The 13661-nt window shown below is 41.3% G+C and overlaps 1 protein-coding gene across 2 annotated transcripts in view; it reads left to right on the top strand.

The window, feature by feature from the left end:
- The window catches only part of PRRT3 (proline rich transmembrane protein 3), a 46530-nt gene extending 38895 nt beyond the window's left edge, over window positions 1-7635 (top strand). For both annotated transcript variants that reach the window (XM_072420652.1, XM_072420653.1), the window contains exon 4: window positions 1944-7635. In XM_072420652.1, coding sequence (XP_072276753.1) covers window positions 1944-3967 — 2024 coding nt within the window. In that variant the 3' untranslated portion in view covers window positions 3968-7635. The remainder of the gene's footprint in view (window positions 1-1943) is intronic.
- The last annotated feature ends 6026 nt before the right edge of the window (window positions 7636-13661 follow it).

Genomic DNA, 13661 nt, shown 5'->3' on the forward strand with positions numbered 1-13661 from the left:
CATAGACTGACTTGTGGTTGTTCACTGTTAATGCAATTTGCAGGATATGCTGTTTAATGAGGGCTCACTGGCAATCTGCTGCTATTAAAAGCCTCACATTGTCTAGAGATGTGATGATGTGTGTGATAATGCTGGGGACTGAAAAGAATCTGCTGCCTGTCCTCTGGTTCTTATGTGTTTTGTGTATTCTAAGACCTCTTTGCTATAATGGCCAATTATCCTGTATATTTGGGAGTTTTGGGTGTTTTGGCTACTTCTGTTACCTTGTCCATTATATGCAGAAAATAAAAATTCAGGGACAGGAACCTTTACAGCAAGACCCAGGAACCCAGTGCTGAGATATCACCAGTAGTGATTTACCTCCGCCATATACCAAAGAAGTGGTCTGACCCCTAAAGCCCAAACTAAAGTTTCAAATTTTGTGATCAGGCAGGGCTTTATTGCAGAAAAGAACAGGCAACGTACATTCTTCAATAAGCATTCTTACCTGCCTGATCATCATCCCAATCTGCCGAAAAAATTGCACGCACAGTCTGCATTTCCCAGCTTACTCTGCAGCTGCCAGGTATGGATGAACTCCTGCGCGACCAATCAAGATGGCCAGAGAGCCAAAGCAAGAAAAGAAGAATAAAGAAGATAGTGGTGCTGGTCAGGCAGGTAATGGAATTTAATTGTAGATGAGACCTGTCAACAAAGAACCTCTTTTAAAACCCAACTTTTATTTTATGAAACAGTATTGCTCACAGTGTACTGGCTGCAAAATTTACCTTTGGGCCAGAGCTTTTTTCCCCCAGAGCATTTCTTTTTAACCAACATCCATTTAAAATTACATCCAGTGGTAACTTATACTGCTGTGTCAACATGTTGCATCCATAAGGACAACAAACGCTCCTCTATCTTGGAGAATCATCCACAAATCACAACATAGAATTAAGTTACATTATCTCAACAGCAATACCATGACCTGTCCCATGAATGCGTCTCATTGTAGTAGGAGCCAGTGATTATAATGTTCAGGAATGCAGACATTCCTCACTTACATTAATACCGGCTCACAAAGCTTTAGGGATCTGATTGATCACAGCTATGATGAATACACAATCCTTGATCATTTAACATCTGAAACTCTTCTCGTCACCTGCAGTCACAAAACCTTTCATCATGGAAAGAACAATCTTCTGCTGTCTGCTGCTAATGCCACAATTTACAGCTCTGTGTCATTAGAACAGCAATCTATTATGCACAAAGCCTACAAATGGAACATATACGGTCATGCCGCATATTTGGATGATGTTGGGAAAATAGATTTCATCCTTTTTTTGTTTAAAAAAATCAAGGAATGTGAAATGTTTTCCTTCTGTATTTATTTTATTTAAACTGGGGCCTAGGAACAATCTATAATCATGTTAAATGGGAAGGGGTTATATATACACAATAATATATATATTATGTTCAGGTCTGTTTAAAAAGTTTTCATTTATTTCTTTTCACTAGAAAGTAGATGGAGCCATAGGTGCTTTTTTAAATGTTAACTTGGCTATACTTTGCTGTTTTTCTTCTAAAAAACTAAAGCCTTATGGTGTGTAGCTCCCCATCTGAATCTCATTGGGAAGACTTTTCATTAATAACAAAAGCAAAGGTGAGGTTATGGTCTTTCAAGGAAGAAAGAAACCTAGCAAGAACACTCTTTTGCAATAAACTAGAGCGCCTTTTCCCAGGACTGTAAGATGTTCTGCTGATTGCAGAGCTAAAAGGCTGACTTTCTCTTTTAAAACATGCAAATCAGAGGATTACCATGGGAACTAGAGCAAATCATTTTCAGATGGTGGTCAGAAATGGCAGCACAGCAATCTGTAATGGTGTCACAATCTGTTTAAAATTGTGTGTCTGAGCATGTGCATAAAATCAAGACTCCTATTCATTGTCATCATTTTATTTTTCAGACCCTCCAAAGCTAACAGAGTCTGCAACAGCGAGAGCCTTTCCAAACGAGACGAAAAAGAATGGGCGCCGTGGTGAAATAAGAGTCACAACCCAAAGGGCCTTCCGTCGGCCACAGCTGATCGACACCCCTACCAATCTTCCCTCCAAGAAACCAACACTGGAGACTCCAATCTGCAACAAGAACAGCGGCATGTGTGAATTTCTTGGCACCAATAAGACACTTCTAAAGTGGGATGACCTTCAGCACACTCTGAGCTTTGCTTGGGATATGCACGTTTATGGCACTGGCTCCTTGTTTCTACTTTTATCTGTAATTGCCCTTGTCAATCTTATTGGATCTCCTATCCTACAAGTGACCTACCTTCCCTATGTGATCATTGCAAATGCCCTCTTGTTCGTGATTGGAATCCTCCGAGGTGTCTTTTTCCTCCTGGATCCCTATGGGACAAAGGGGAAGATTTCACGACCCATTGCTCTTGTCCTTTGCAACGTCACTTTCCCACTTATGCTCTCCACATTTGCTACGTTGGTTCTTCTGATTCTGAAGATAGCCCGTCTTCAAGTGTTGCCTCCAAAGTTTCAAAGTCTGGCGTTGCTGGCCGTTATAGCAGTGATTCACTTTATCGTCCTCTTGAGCGCTGATCTCCTGACCCATCTCCTGAACCCTTCTGTAAACATGGTCTTGCAGATCCTCTCAATTTCCTGGGGCATATTTCTTATGGTGGGTAACTTTGTGGCTTATTATCAACTGAGAAAGAGCAGCAAAGATATTGTAAATGAAACACAAAGGGTTTCGCCTGTCGAAGACATAGCAGTGGTTCAAACGCAAGGACGAAGTATTAAGTGTATGTTTACATCCTCCAGAGTGTTATTGGTTGGCAGTATTTTTGGACTCCTTTGCTGTGGCATGCAGGCATATGCCATATTATGGCTTTATGGGCTACTTGGACAAAATAATGAATTTTTCTGGTCTTGGTGGTTTCTCCAGTTCTGGTACAGAATCTTTGAATTAGCTCTGTGTTTCTCCATGATATTTGTGGCTTCCCACAGTTTCTGTCTACAATGCAGCAACAGTGATCACACGTGCTGGTCCAAAATCATCGGCTACCTTTGCACTTACAAGAAAACGGAGGCACCAGAATATCCAAACAACTGCTACGACTGGACAAACAGCATCCAAGACAAGATGGTCAATAACAACATCAGTAAAAGTATTATCAGGAACCAGGCAGAGAACGTTCCTCTTAGAATCCTCAAAGAAAACAACGAGACAAAAAGTACTGGGATCGACAACAACAGTCGTTCTTCATCACCTCTTTTCAGGCCTAAGCCGGAAGTGGTCTTTGCAGCAAAAGCTCAAAACGTGACTATGGGACGCTCTTACACCAGTATTTGTTTTGAAAAGGAGTCAATGCTTTCACTGGCTGATTTGGAGTTTCGGCCTCCATCACCCATCAATCTGAGCAGAAGCATAGATGAGGCTTTATTTAGAGAGCATTTGGTCAGGGACAGCATATTTTTGGATTCCAGTCTTCAGTACCCCAGTTACTTAACAAGACAGGACTCATGTTCTTCATTGAAGGAATGTTCTGGTATGAACCAAACTATAGACCCTTTGATTTCTGCAGACCTGAAGATGAGAAGGTGCAGTAATCCAGACTACCTATACAGCTTGGCCAAGGATAGTTCCATGACAGAGGTAGACTCTCCAACTGAAAGTATACAGCAAAGCAATGAGCTTCCTCGAGAGGTCACAACAGATCCAGTTGTTTCGGTTAGCTCCATGGACAGCGTTTCCAGAGGGTCCATCAAAATCAGCTGGAATCCATGGCGGCATGGCCTGTCTTCGGTGGAAAGCCTTCCTCTGGAAGACTCTCCATCGTCTCAACTTCTAAAGCAAGGATCACAACCTAGCATCATGTCCAAAAGCAGCGAACCTGAGAAATCTTTTGGCAGGAGGTTCATAGAAAGAAGTCAGACCACAGATTCAAACAGCATTGCCAGCGAGACCATCGAACTGTGATATGCCTGAACAGTGTTAACAAGTATAGACATGAAAAAAGGAAAAGGTTGCCATGTTTTCAATGTCAATGAAATTTATTACTAGGAGGATAAAAAAATTCAAAAACCTTATTTCTTCTTTTGGATGAGGAAAAACTGAAAAAAGCAAAATATACCAAGGATCCTCCGTTTGGTTATATAGTGAATATCTGTAACAAGCACATTGCGTGTCCATATTTATAGGCAACAACATTGCTTCATTTCTTTTTTTAATTACAGAATTTTTTTAAAGTATTTATTTTGAACTGTTAAGGTTATAACCTTCATAAGCCAAATACAAAGGCTAAAGCCATTACCTAAAAGGACAAAAAGTATATTTGTGACTTTTAATGTGTTATTTTATCTGAAACACAATAGTACAGACAGGGTTTTTGTCCCTGTAGCTACGGATGTAAACTTATATATTATCATTATACAGAAGTCTAAAACCTATATTGTGGTACTATGAGTACTTTTAAGGTACGTGTCAAACAAGCCAAGGAGAGCTAAGAGATTGAATGTAAACCAGAGGTATATATAACTGCCTGAGGCCTGCAGTTTTGTATATAATACCATATAAGGCCCAATATAAGACCGTGAACATGTTAAAACTGCTCTGTTTCATGACAATCAGATACATTCTTACGCGGGAACGTAAATGGTGAGCAACACTAGTATAGATACCATATAATCCAAGATGCATTCACGATACTTCTGTCTACTGACTGACCAGTGTGTCTCATCCAAATTTCCTCCAGAGTTTGCTAGGAGTTCCATGAGCAATGAGCAGTTTGTGCTTCTCAAGTCAGTTTAACTGACACCAATGATCTTTTCCACTATCTGTAAGGGTGACATTCTTCACAATGCCCAGTAATTTAAGAGGCATTCTGACCACCATGCTAATATATTGTGAGCTGTCAAAATTTATAGCAGGGATTCCATGAAGACCTAAACATTTTTTTCAAGGGGTTTCCTTTTGAGAAACACTAGTATAAAGCAACCACTACAACTAACAAATACATTGGAAAACCACTCTGCTTTAGGAAAATGGCAGCTGAAATATATTTGGTTATTAAGGACAGTAAAGCCTTTGTCAATACAACAGCCTCACAGTAATTACCATTATGAAGCATGACTTATGGTACACGGTAAGCTTATAATCATTCTAAGGGTTTCCTAAAAAAAAGGGCCAATGAAATTAAAAATTTTAAACCATTTTTTTTTGGCATGTGTAGGTGGGCTTTGCGTTTGGTGGGTGAGCAAAGCGTATTTCAAACACAGGTCAGGAAATTGGTGCAATGTAGATTCTGACACTGTATTTGTTTTATACACTGTATGTGTCCTGCTTTGGGTTGCATTTCCTTTGACAGAAAAGTTTCTTCTGAAATGGGTTTACTTTGCAAGCTAAGTTGATCATACAGCAGCCTTTTGCTGAGTTTTATATCCAAACACATGCTAGACCTGCATTGCGGATTAAGAAGGCATCAGATTGCTGGAAAAACAACTTAGCTCAGGACATCTATAGAGGTCTCCAGGATATCTTTAGGATTTCAATGCACTTTGAAGCAAAGATTGGCCAGTTTTTGTATTTTAGTCAATAAAACAGACATAGTAATGTCAAACTGAAGTTAAAAAAATGATAAAAAGTCAACAGATTACAAAAATAGAATAGATGGAATCTGTTTTGTTAAAAATTTCAGCTGTCATTTTTCAGAGTAGGATAGAAAATCAAAGGAACTGATAGTTTTATTGCTTGAATTATGGAAAAACTGTAGGGACATAATTATTGGAACTGCCATTGCTAACAGATATTTAAAAGTGCAGGCCAGTGTATTTGGAAGTGAATCTCTTCAGTGGCCCATGTCTCCTACATTTCATTCATTCCGGTGATAAAGCTTTGGTCAGCCCCTTCAGCATTTGCCATTAATGGGGATATCTAATGTCTGTGTCACCCACCATGTGCAATGGTTCCATTTAGGACCCCTACCTCAAAACAGGATGTAGGGGTCAAATGCTGAACAGACTTTGGCCCTGGAATGGAGGGAAGATAGAAGACTACCTTTCTATCGCCTTATTGTTAGAACACGACAACATGGCTTTAAACAGTGATCGGTTCTCTTTACACTGAACATTTTGTTAGTGCCATTTTGGTTCCATTGTTGTGAAACAATGACCTTATTACGAGTAAATTCCTCTGATGGGGTTACAATGTAAAATAAAGTAGACCTGAAAATAAAAATATAAGGTCAGCTTATGTAAGAATCCATACCAACTTATTAAAAGTGCTAAGGAAAAACATTTTAAAAATTGAAGGAAAACTGTAAAAAAATAATTTAAGGACCCTCCTTGCACCCCATCCACTGGAAGATTCCTGTAGCCATCATTGTTGTTGTGTGATGTTTGCAGTTTCATTTTTCTTCTTTTTAAAAGGCAATAGGTCCACGATTTGTAAACAATTTGCTTTGCCATGAAAGTCTCATTTCTGGGTGGACATCAGGCTCCCTCTCCTCCATTTTCCTACTGGTGTCCACCAAGATATCCAGTAAGCTTTCACCAACAGTGGCTCATGTGACTGTTGTCATGAATGGCACAGCCAGGAGAGAAACTATTTACAGTGGTTTCCCTCAGATACCCAGAAACTACCATGACCAGGGGCTGGACAAAAAGTTTGTGGAATAATACAATACAGGCATGTTTGCATGTGGATGTTTGAAGGAAAATAGACATAATGGTCCTGGTTCACCAAGCTGCAATTGAACTAGGGGTATGTATGGTAAGAAGCACTTAAAAGTATGTAAAAGTAACAATAATACTGCCAGAGAGATCACTTTATCATGCCCTAAGCACAACAAAAGCTTGATAAATCATGCCCAATGTGCTCCAAAGATATTCTCTGAAATAACCGGGTCAAAAGTCTGGGTCCAGTCATTTGTTGGCTGACCTTTCTATTACACAAATGTCAGTATTTGCAGAGTTTTTTTAAAATTTGTATTGAAAGGGTCATTCCACCTGACATTTCAGTTTTTGCTTGTGTCTTGAATCGGCTTAATCGTAGTTGTTTGGAACTTCTGCATTAGATTTACCAGGTCTTATGGCCTACCAACTAAAACAATGTGGTCCGTCTCCAGCAGAAGGATCAAGATTGCAATCTAAGGGAAGGAGCCTAACATTACCAGAGGGAGATCCCACTACTGAAGTTGCCAATTGGCGTATGACCTGCCTGGCATCTAGCCTGAAAACTGATGCGCCACTTTTAGATGGAGTGACCCCTTAAATGTGTAAAAGTCATTTTATATGTATATCTGTCTTTATACTAGTGTATATATGTACACGCACTGTTTTTTTTATTGCACCAGCAACCAATGAAAGTGAAGAGTTCCTAATTTTGAACTGACCCTGACTCCCTGACTGGGGAGGGTTCATACGGCAGCTGAAGAAGGAGGTCGGTGGTCTGGCATGTCGGTGTGGAGTATACACACAAAGCTGTGACAATCTGTGGGGAGACGGTCATATGAGTCGGTGTAATCCGTCTCTCTATCACTGCACAGGAGCCTCCATGTTTGTATCTGTATATTACTTAGTAGTTAGGCCTGTGTGCCAGCCATGCTGTGTGCCAAATTACCATTGTAAATAAAATACATAAAAACAGTACACATGTGGTTTTTGTTATTTTCTGTATCGAAAACACCCCAAACCAGTTACTCATGTAGTCATGACTTCTTATGGCCCTGAATCATCAAGCTGCAATGGCGGGTGGATGCCAGGCTGGAGGTGTCGGCATTCCTATGCAGGCTGTATCTGCAATCTGACCGCCCTAGGTAATGCCCACAAGTAATGATAAGCCTCCATGGCTGAAATCCAATGAATGAAGGGAGTGGGCCAGGAACAGTCAGGTTGGGGAGGAAAGGGCTGCATCAGGCCTTGACAACTTCTTCCCCCAAAGAACACTTGAAATAACTTTTAAGTCTCCAAGCACCCCCATCTAAAAAAATAAATTGTCCCTTAATATAAAAAATGCCCCCTTACATGCAGATAAAAAGACCTTTAAGTTTATGAAGGGAGCCCAGAACTCTGCAGGTATCAACAAATAGGAGGTCAATCAGAAACAGCTCAAGGAACCCCTTGTAACCTCTGAAGAAAGGCTAGTAGAGAATGGGTAGGTTGAATGATGCTGAATGTCATCCAGCCAGGAAATGAGATGGGCTTCATCTGATTTGCTGCAGCTTTTAATGCAAAGAAGTTCACAGTTTGCAGTGAAATCATAGTAAGCAGTAAAAGACCAGAGGATGCTGTATACTGTGCAAGCCTTAAGTATAGGCAAGAGGTTTAGCTTTAAGTGTTGTTTGAAGCTTGATAAATCAGAGCCTATGTTATGTGTTGATGGCAACCTTTATCCAGATTCCCAGCATTCAGGATTTTGAACACCTGCGTCATGCAATTCCCAACTTCAAAACACAAAAAGAAAATACTAATCTGTATTAATCTCTCAAAGGAATGTATTACTCAGGCAGGAGAAGATGGATATGCAACAGCACCCTGGGAACATATTAGAAGGTGGTTTCGGTGCAAAATGTGAACAGAAATAATGACAACAATGTAAAGCCTGACCCCCCTGTGCAGCCAATGCCTATGCAAAGCTAGAAAGTTTTTCATTTTCTTGGTCTAGGTACCTACAGCCATTAACTATTGTTTATCTTATAATAGGCATACACTATTTGATTCTCAGTAGATGGTATGTTCAAACAATATAGGGCATATAAACTGATCGTTGTGATTGAACAAGTATTCAATATTCAATAATTAATTTGTATTGAAAACACAGGCCTGCCAAAAAAAGAGCCTTGCCCAATGAATTTTCCATCATTATTCTATCCAAATATAAATCAAAAGAGAACCTATTATTGGTCAACTTTTCATTGATTTCATCATAATAAAGGGTCCATGCATATTATAGGTTCAGTATAAAGCTAGCATTAGATAACCTGATGCTGTAGAAGGAATTCTATGAAACCACAGTGCCCCCATGTGATTTAACAATGAACAACATCAAATGAATCAAAGACAAACATGTTAACTTAATGTTTCCACTTCCTTAACAATGTGGATGGCAAGATAAACTTTTATTTGACCTTAAAAATAGCAATACAACACTTGGTGGGGTCTCTGTTATAAGAGCTTCAAGGTTGATTCACATTGAGATAATGCTTTCTTTAGTACATTGCTGACACCTGAATGCACACCTGCTACCCCATTGGTTAATACTTGTATAGGCGCATTATTTCCTGCATTAGGGGAGCTGACATCAAAACTAACTTCAAACTAAGACCATGCAATGGTGTGTATGGACCCAAGTTTTGAGCCATTTCTTAACATTGCAAAGTTTTAGGCAAAATGGGGCTCTGGGTAAATATGAAGTGGGGAGCCCAATTGCACAACATTGCAGCTCTCTGCACACTCAGTTAGAGCCCTGGACAAGGTCAGGACCCTGGACAATTGCCCAGTTTTTCCTACCTAAAAACCATCCCTACACTCAAGAGCTCATAATTTATTGCCCCTACAGGAGTGGGGGTAGCCAATGAATCCACCATATATATGGATGTTCACCTTTTGTCTATAGATACCCCAAGCTTGAAAACCTTCCCTTTCTGTGCAAGGATATTGGGGATTTTGGCACCATGGCCACTGCCCTCACCAAAAAAAGTAATGCACAATTTCTTGTCAAGTTTATTTTCATTATGTATTTCCCAAAACCATAGCAGTTCTTAAAAAATAAAAAACAAACAGGATGCCCATTTCAGCCATGACACTGGCCAGAAAGCCTCTGATACATATTTTTGCTCCTTGTATGGCCAGTTATATTGTCTGCGCCATGCTGCACAAACGCAAGTCGTCAACACACAGACCTCACAATGAGTCTCTGTTTGATTTATTTAGGGTCAGGGGTGATAGTGTGCTGAATCTATGAAGTACAACCAAAAAAACGAGACCAAAAGGAGCCGATCTGTTTCACATTTCCTCTATTTATTTAAGCGTGGAGCAACAGGGACGAGAGGGGTGGCCATTTACTGGGGTGGTCTTGGCACAGTGTCAGCAAGAGCTTGTCTAAAACATCACACACACACATTTCATCTGGAGCCAGGTGATGCCAGACAAACAATGTATTGTAACACAAGGCCGGGAAGGTGGGCCCCGTGCCATCTCCTCCTATAGAAAGACGCGTGTTGTTAATACACCGAATTGAGCAACCGTTTTATGTCTGATGCAGTTTGCTTCATGTGGTTCCAAGTCTTGTTTCTCATGAAAATCTTGTTTAACACAAGAAAGGGTTTAGGTTAAATAAATCCGTTCGCACCGATTTAGCTTAGGGTGGCAGAAACATGTCAGTAACAATTACTTGTGAGAAAATACATATGAGCGGCTGTTCCCTTTTTTCAGATATCAACATCTGGCTTGCGCTCAGGTTGCTCCTTCGTATTTAGTGCTGGGTAAGTACAAGACGACACAGTGAACACAATGCATTATGGTATAGAGTTAGGGGCCCCCTAGACTCCCCCTCAGCCCCTAGGGACCCCCTAACACCATTATAAAGTGCACCTTGAACCATGGAGTATATGCATGAATGTGTCGTGGTGTGCTCTAACTAAACGTAGTGCACAGTAATGCACGAGTATACAGTATGTACCTGTGCACCATAGTGCACTTTACTATAGGTGGGTCCATTACTGACCACTTTACATGCAAGGGGTGCAATAAGGTTTTGCATTGCAATGCACATCTCAGGTTTTGGCAATGGGTTCCTGCAGCCCAATCCAATGTTAAATTTATTCTTTTAGGCCTCTTTCAGACGTGCCAACCAAAAAAAACACATGGTTAGCCACTCCTTGTGAGCCCTATATGCACCAGGGGGCCATCTCCATTCCATCAATGGCAAATCATTTGTAACACTAATGCAGTTCATTGTGGTTTGAATGGGCCCTATTCAACCTAATGGAAGCGGCTGGCCACTCACAGGAGGCCAGAGCCTACGTGCAAACCATGGTAATGTGAATGCAACTGCATGCACAATATGACTCCTAACTGTTCCCATTTACCTGCTAAGGAACAGTTTGGAATATTTTACATGCAGTTGCATTCACATTGCGGTGGTTTGCGTGGTTCCTGAACATTGCATGTAGACTCTGGCCTCCCTTGAGTGGCCAGCTGCTTCTATTGACTTGATCAGGGGCATTTTAACTAAGAGCAGAGCAGTTGACCATGCAGGAAATTGCTGTGGTTTACTGCACATCTGAAACTAACAGTTGCTTTGGATTAGAACGCAGCCACAGCCTGAGTAGAAAGGCCTGTCCCCTGCCAGGAGGAGGACCCTCTGGGTGTACTGGGATGTGTGGACTACTTACAGTGGCTGGAGGTGGTATTTATGGGCCATCAAAATGGTAATTACAGAGCTTTCCCTTCCCATTGGAGTTGCCATTTCTAATGTTAACTCTACAGTGACAGGTTCACTTTGATAAATGACCCTCCTCGGCCCATCCTTGTTCCCTTTAATTTTTGCCCAGCTTTTAGCCAGTAGGCTGCAGGGTCATGTAAACCAGACAGGGAGACCACGCTGCTTGGACACCTCACACTGAAGGCAGCCGGTTGTTTGCATTAGTGATCAGATCGCACAGGAGGTCACAGGGACTTGAATAGAGAAGTCAACAAAGTAAAACCGCACAGATATAACAGGCCCCAGCCTGCCCATATAGCCAGTTCACCGCCAGGCCACAGACAGAGAGATCAACCGCAAGGAATGATGAATGGAGCCACCTGCTTGCTTATATGAGCAATAGTCACCACCTGGACCTTCACTGTCCTCATGGTCGGATAAAAAAAATGCTAAAATAAAATTATTAGTACATTTTGACCAGTCCTCAGATTTACAAAGCCCCATCACGCAACCCAGCGAAGGGTATTTCAGTACTGGGCCCCGAACAAATATGCTTTTGATCTAGAACTGACCATTACCCAAAAAATTATCCTCTCCTAGGAGAAGAGGTATGGAAAAGAGAGAAACCCAGCAGAAATAAGACGGGAGAACCACAGGGGAAAAATGGGGAACGGAAGATAGACAGTGAAAGAAGAGTGGAGAAGGGAGGAAGACGAGGGAGGAAGAGTGACAAAAAAAGAGCAAAGGAGCCAGGTCCAAGTGGAAGGTCAGACTGTACTTTCACATGGCTCCCTTGCTGTTTAACACAAACCCAACAAATGCATTTTCTTTCTAGTTGAGCGTAGGTTGGCCCATACCCTCCATTTGCACCCAGCTAGCCAAAAAGGGAGTCAGGTGCGAGTGAAGAGTCCAGTTTAGCCATTTTACTTGGCCTTTTTACGTGCACCTGGCTCTCCTCCTGGCTAGCCAGATGCAAATGGAGGGTATAGGCTCACCAGCAAGGGAGCTAGATGTAAGTGAATGGTCAAATTTTATGTTCAACTGGCTTCCTTGCTGGTTTAACTCATTTGCATTTGGCCAGCAAGCAATGGAGCCAGGTGCAAGTATTGGATTTGGGCTAGCAATCAAGGAAGCCAGGTGCAAATGGAATCACAGCCTTCACCTGACTACCTTTCTGGCTAGCTCTGATCTTTGCACATGGCTCCCTTGCTTGCTAGCACACATCCAACACTTGCACCTGGTTTCTTGCTGGTTTAGCTCTGACCCAACATTTTCACTTAGCTTGCAAGCAAGCTAGGTGCAATTGAATGGTCTGGGTAATCTGAAAGGGTGCCAGGTGTAGACTGACCCTCTTTTTGCCCCTGACTCCCTTGCCAGTTACCCCAGACCCTTGACTTGACCTTTGGAATGCTAAAACATTAATATACAGCGCTGCGTAATACATTGGCGCTTTATGAATACAATTTATTATTAATAATAATAATAATAATAATTTATTGATTTTGTAAATCAATCCACAGGTGAATTCATTGGTGTTTTTTACCTTCTGTCTGGGTTTCAACTTTAAATTGCTATGTGAAATGCAAATCTGATACCAGGGAAACAAATGAACAGCAAAGGGGCAAAGTGAAAGTTGTTGCCCCGGCCTTGCTGCTTTTTGTGGGTGGGTTGATGGTGGAGTGACATCTCTCAGCAACATATACATTGTATCCTTCTTATGTGGATTGGTTACACTGTATAGAGATCATTTATGGATCACAGGACAGCAGGTACTGTACCTCCACCCTGGGGGCAATACACAGCCCTAGGAGGGCAGGAGGGGTATTTTGATTTTTTGTTTTGTTTTTTCACAAAAGCCACCTTCAGGTGCTGGATTTTCCCAACCCTACATGAATGATTGGATCGTACTATGTAAAATTCCAGCATTTAGTTCTAATGATCCGCCATGCTAAACTAAAAAAGCAAGGGCTAATGGCCGTCTACAGGATCCTATTGTGGGGGGGAGGGGGATGACCATTTGTCCTGCCCCCTTCGCCTTTCATTCTACTGTTGCTGGAAACAATCACATCCTGCTAGGTCACAGAAAAATGTGTGTTGTCATCAGAACAGGAATAGAAGGTAAATCTTATAATGGGGTTCTGGTGGCAACTGTCTAAAAAGCATTTCCCCTTGTTTGGAGAAATTTTCCTCCCATTTCCTGTTTTGTCTCTGAGACAGGAAGTAAAAAAGAAATACATACGACACAAACTTG

The sequence above is a fragment of the Pyxicephalus adspersus genome, chromosome 8, assembly GCF_032062135.1.
Source record: "Pyxicephalus adspersus chromosome 8, UCB_Pads_2.0, whole genome shotgun sequence".
NCBI lineage: Eukaryota > Metazoa > Chordata > Amphibia > Anura > Pyxicephalidae > Pyxicephalus > Pyxicephalus adspersus.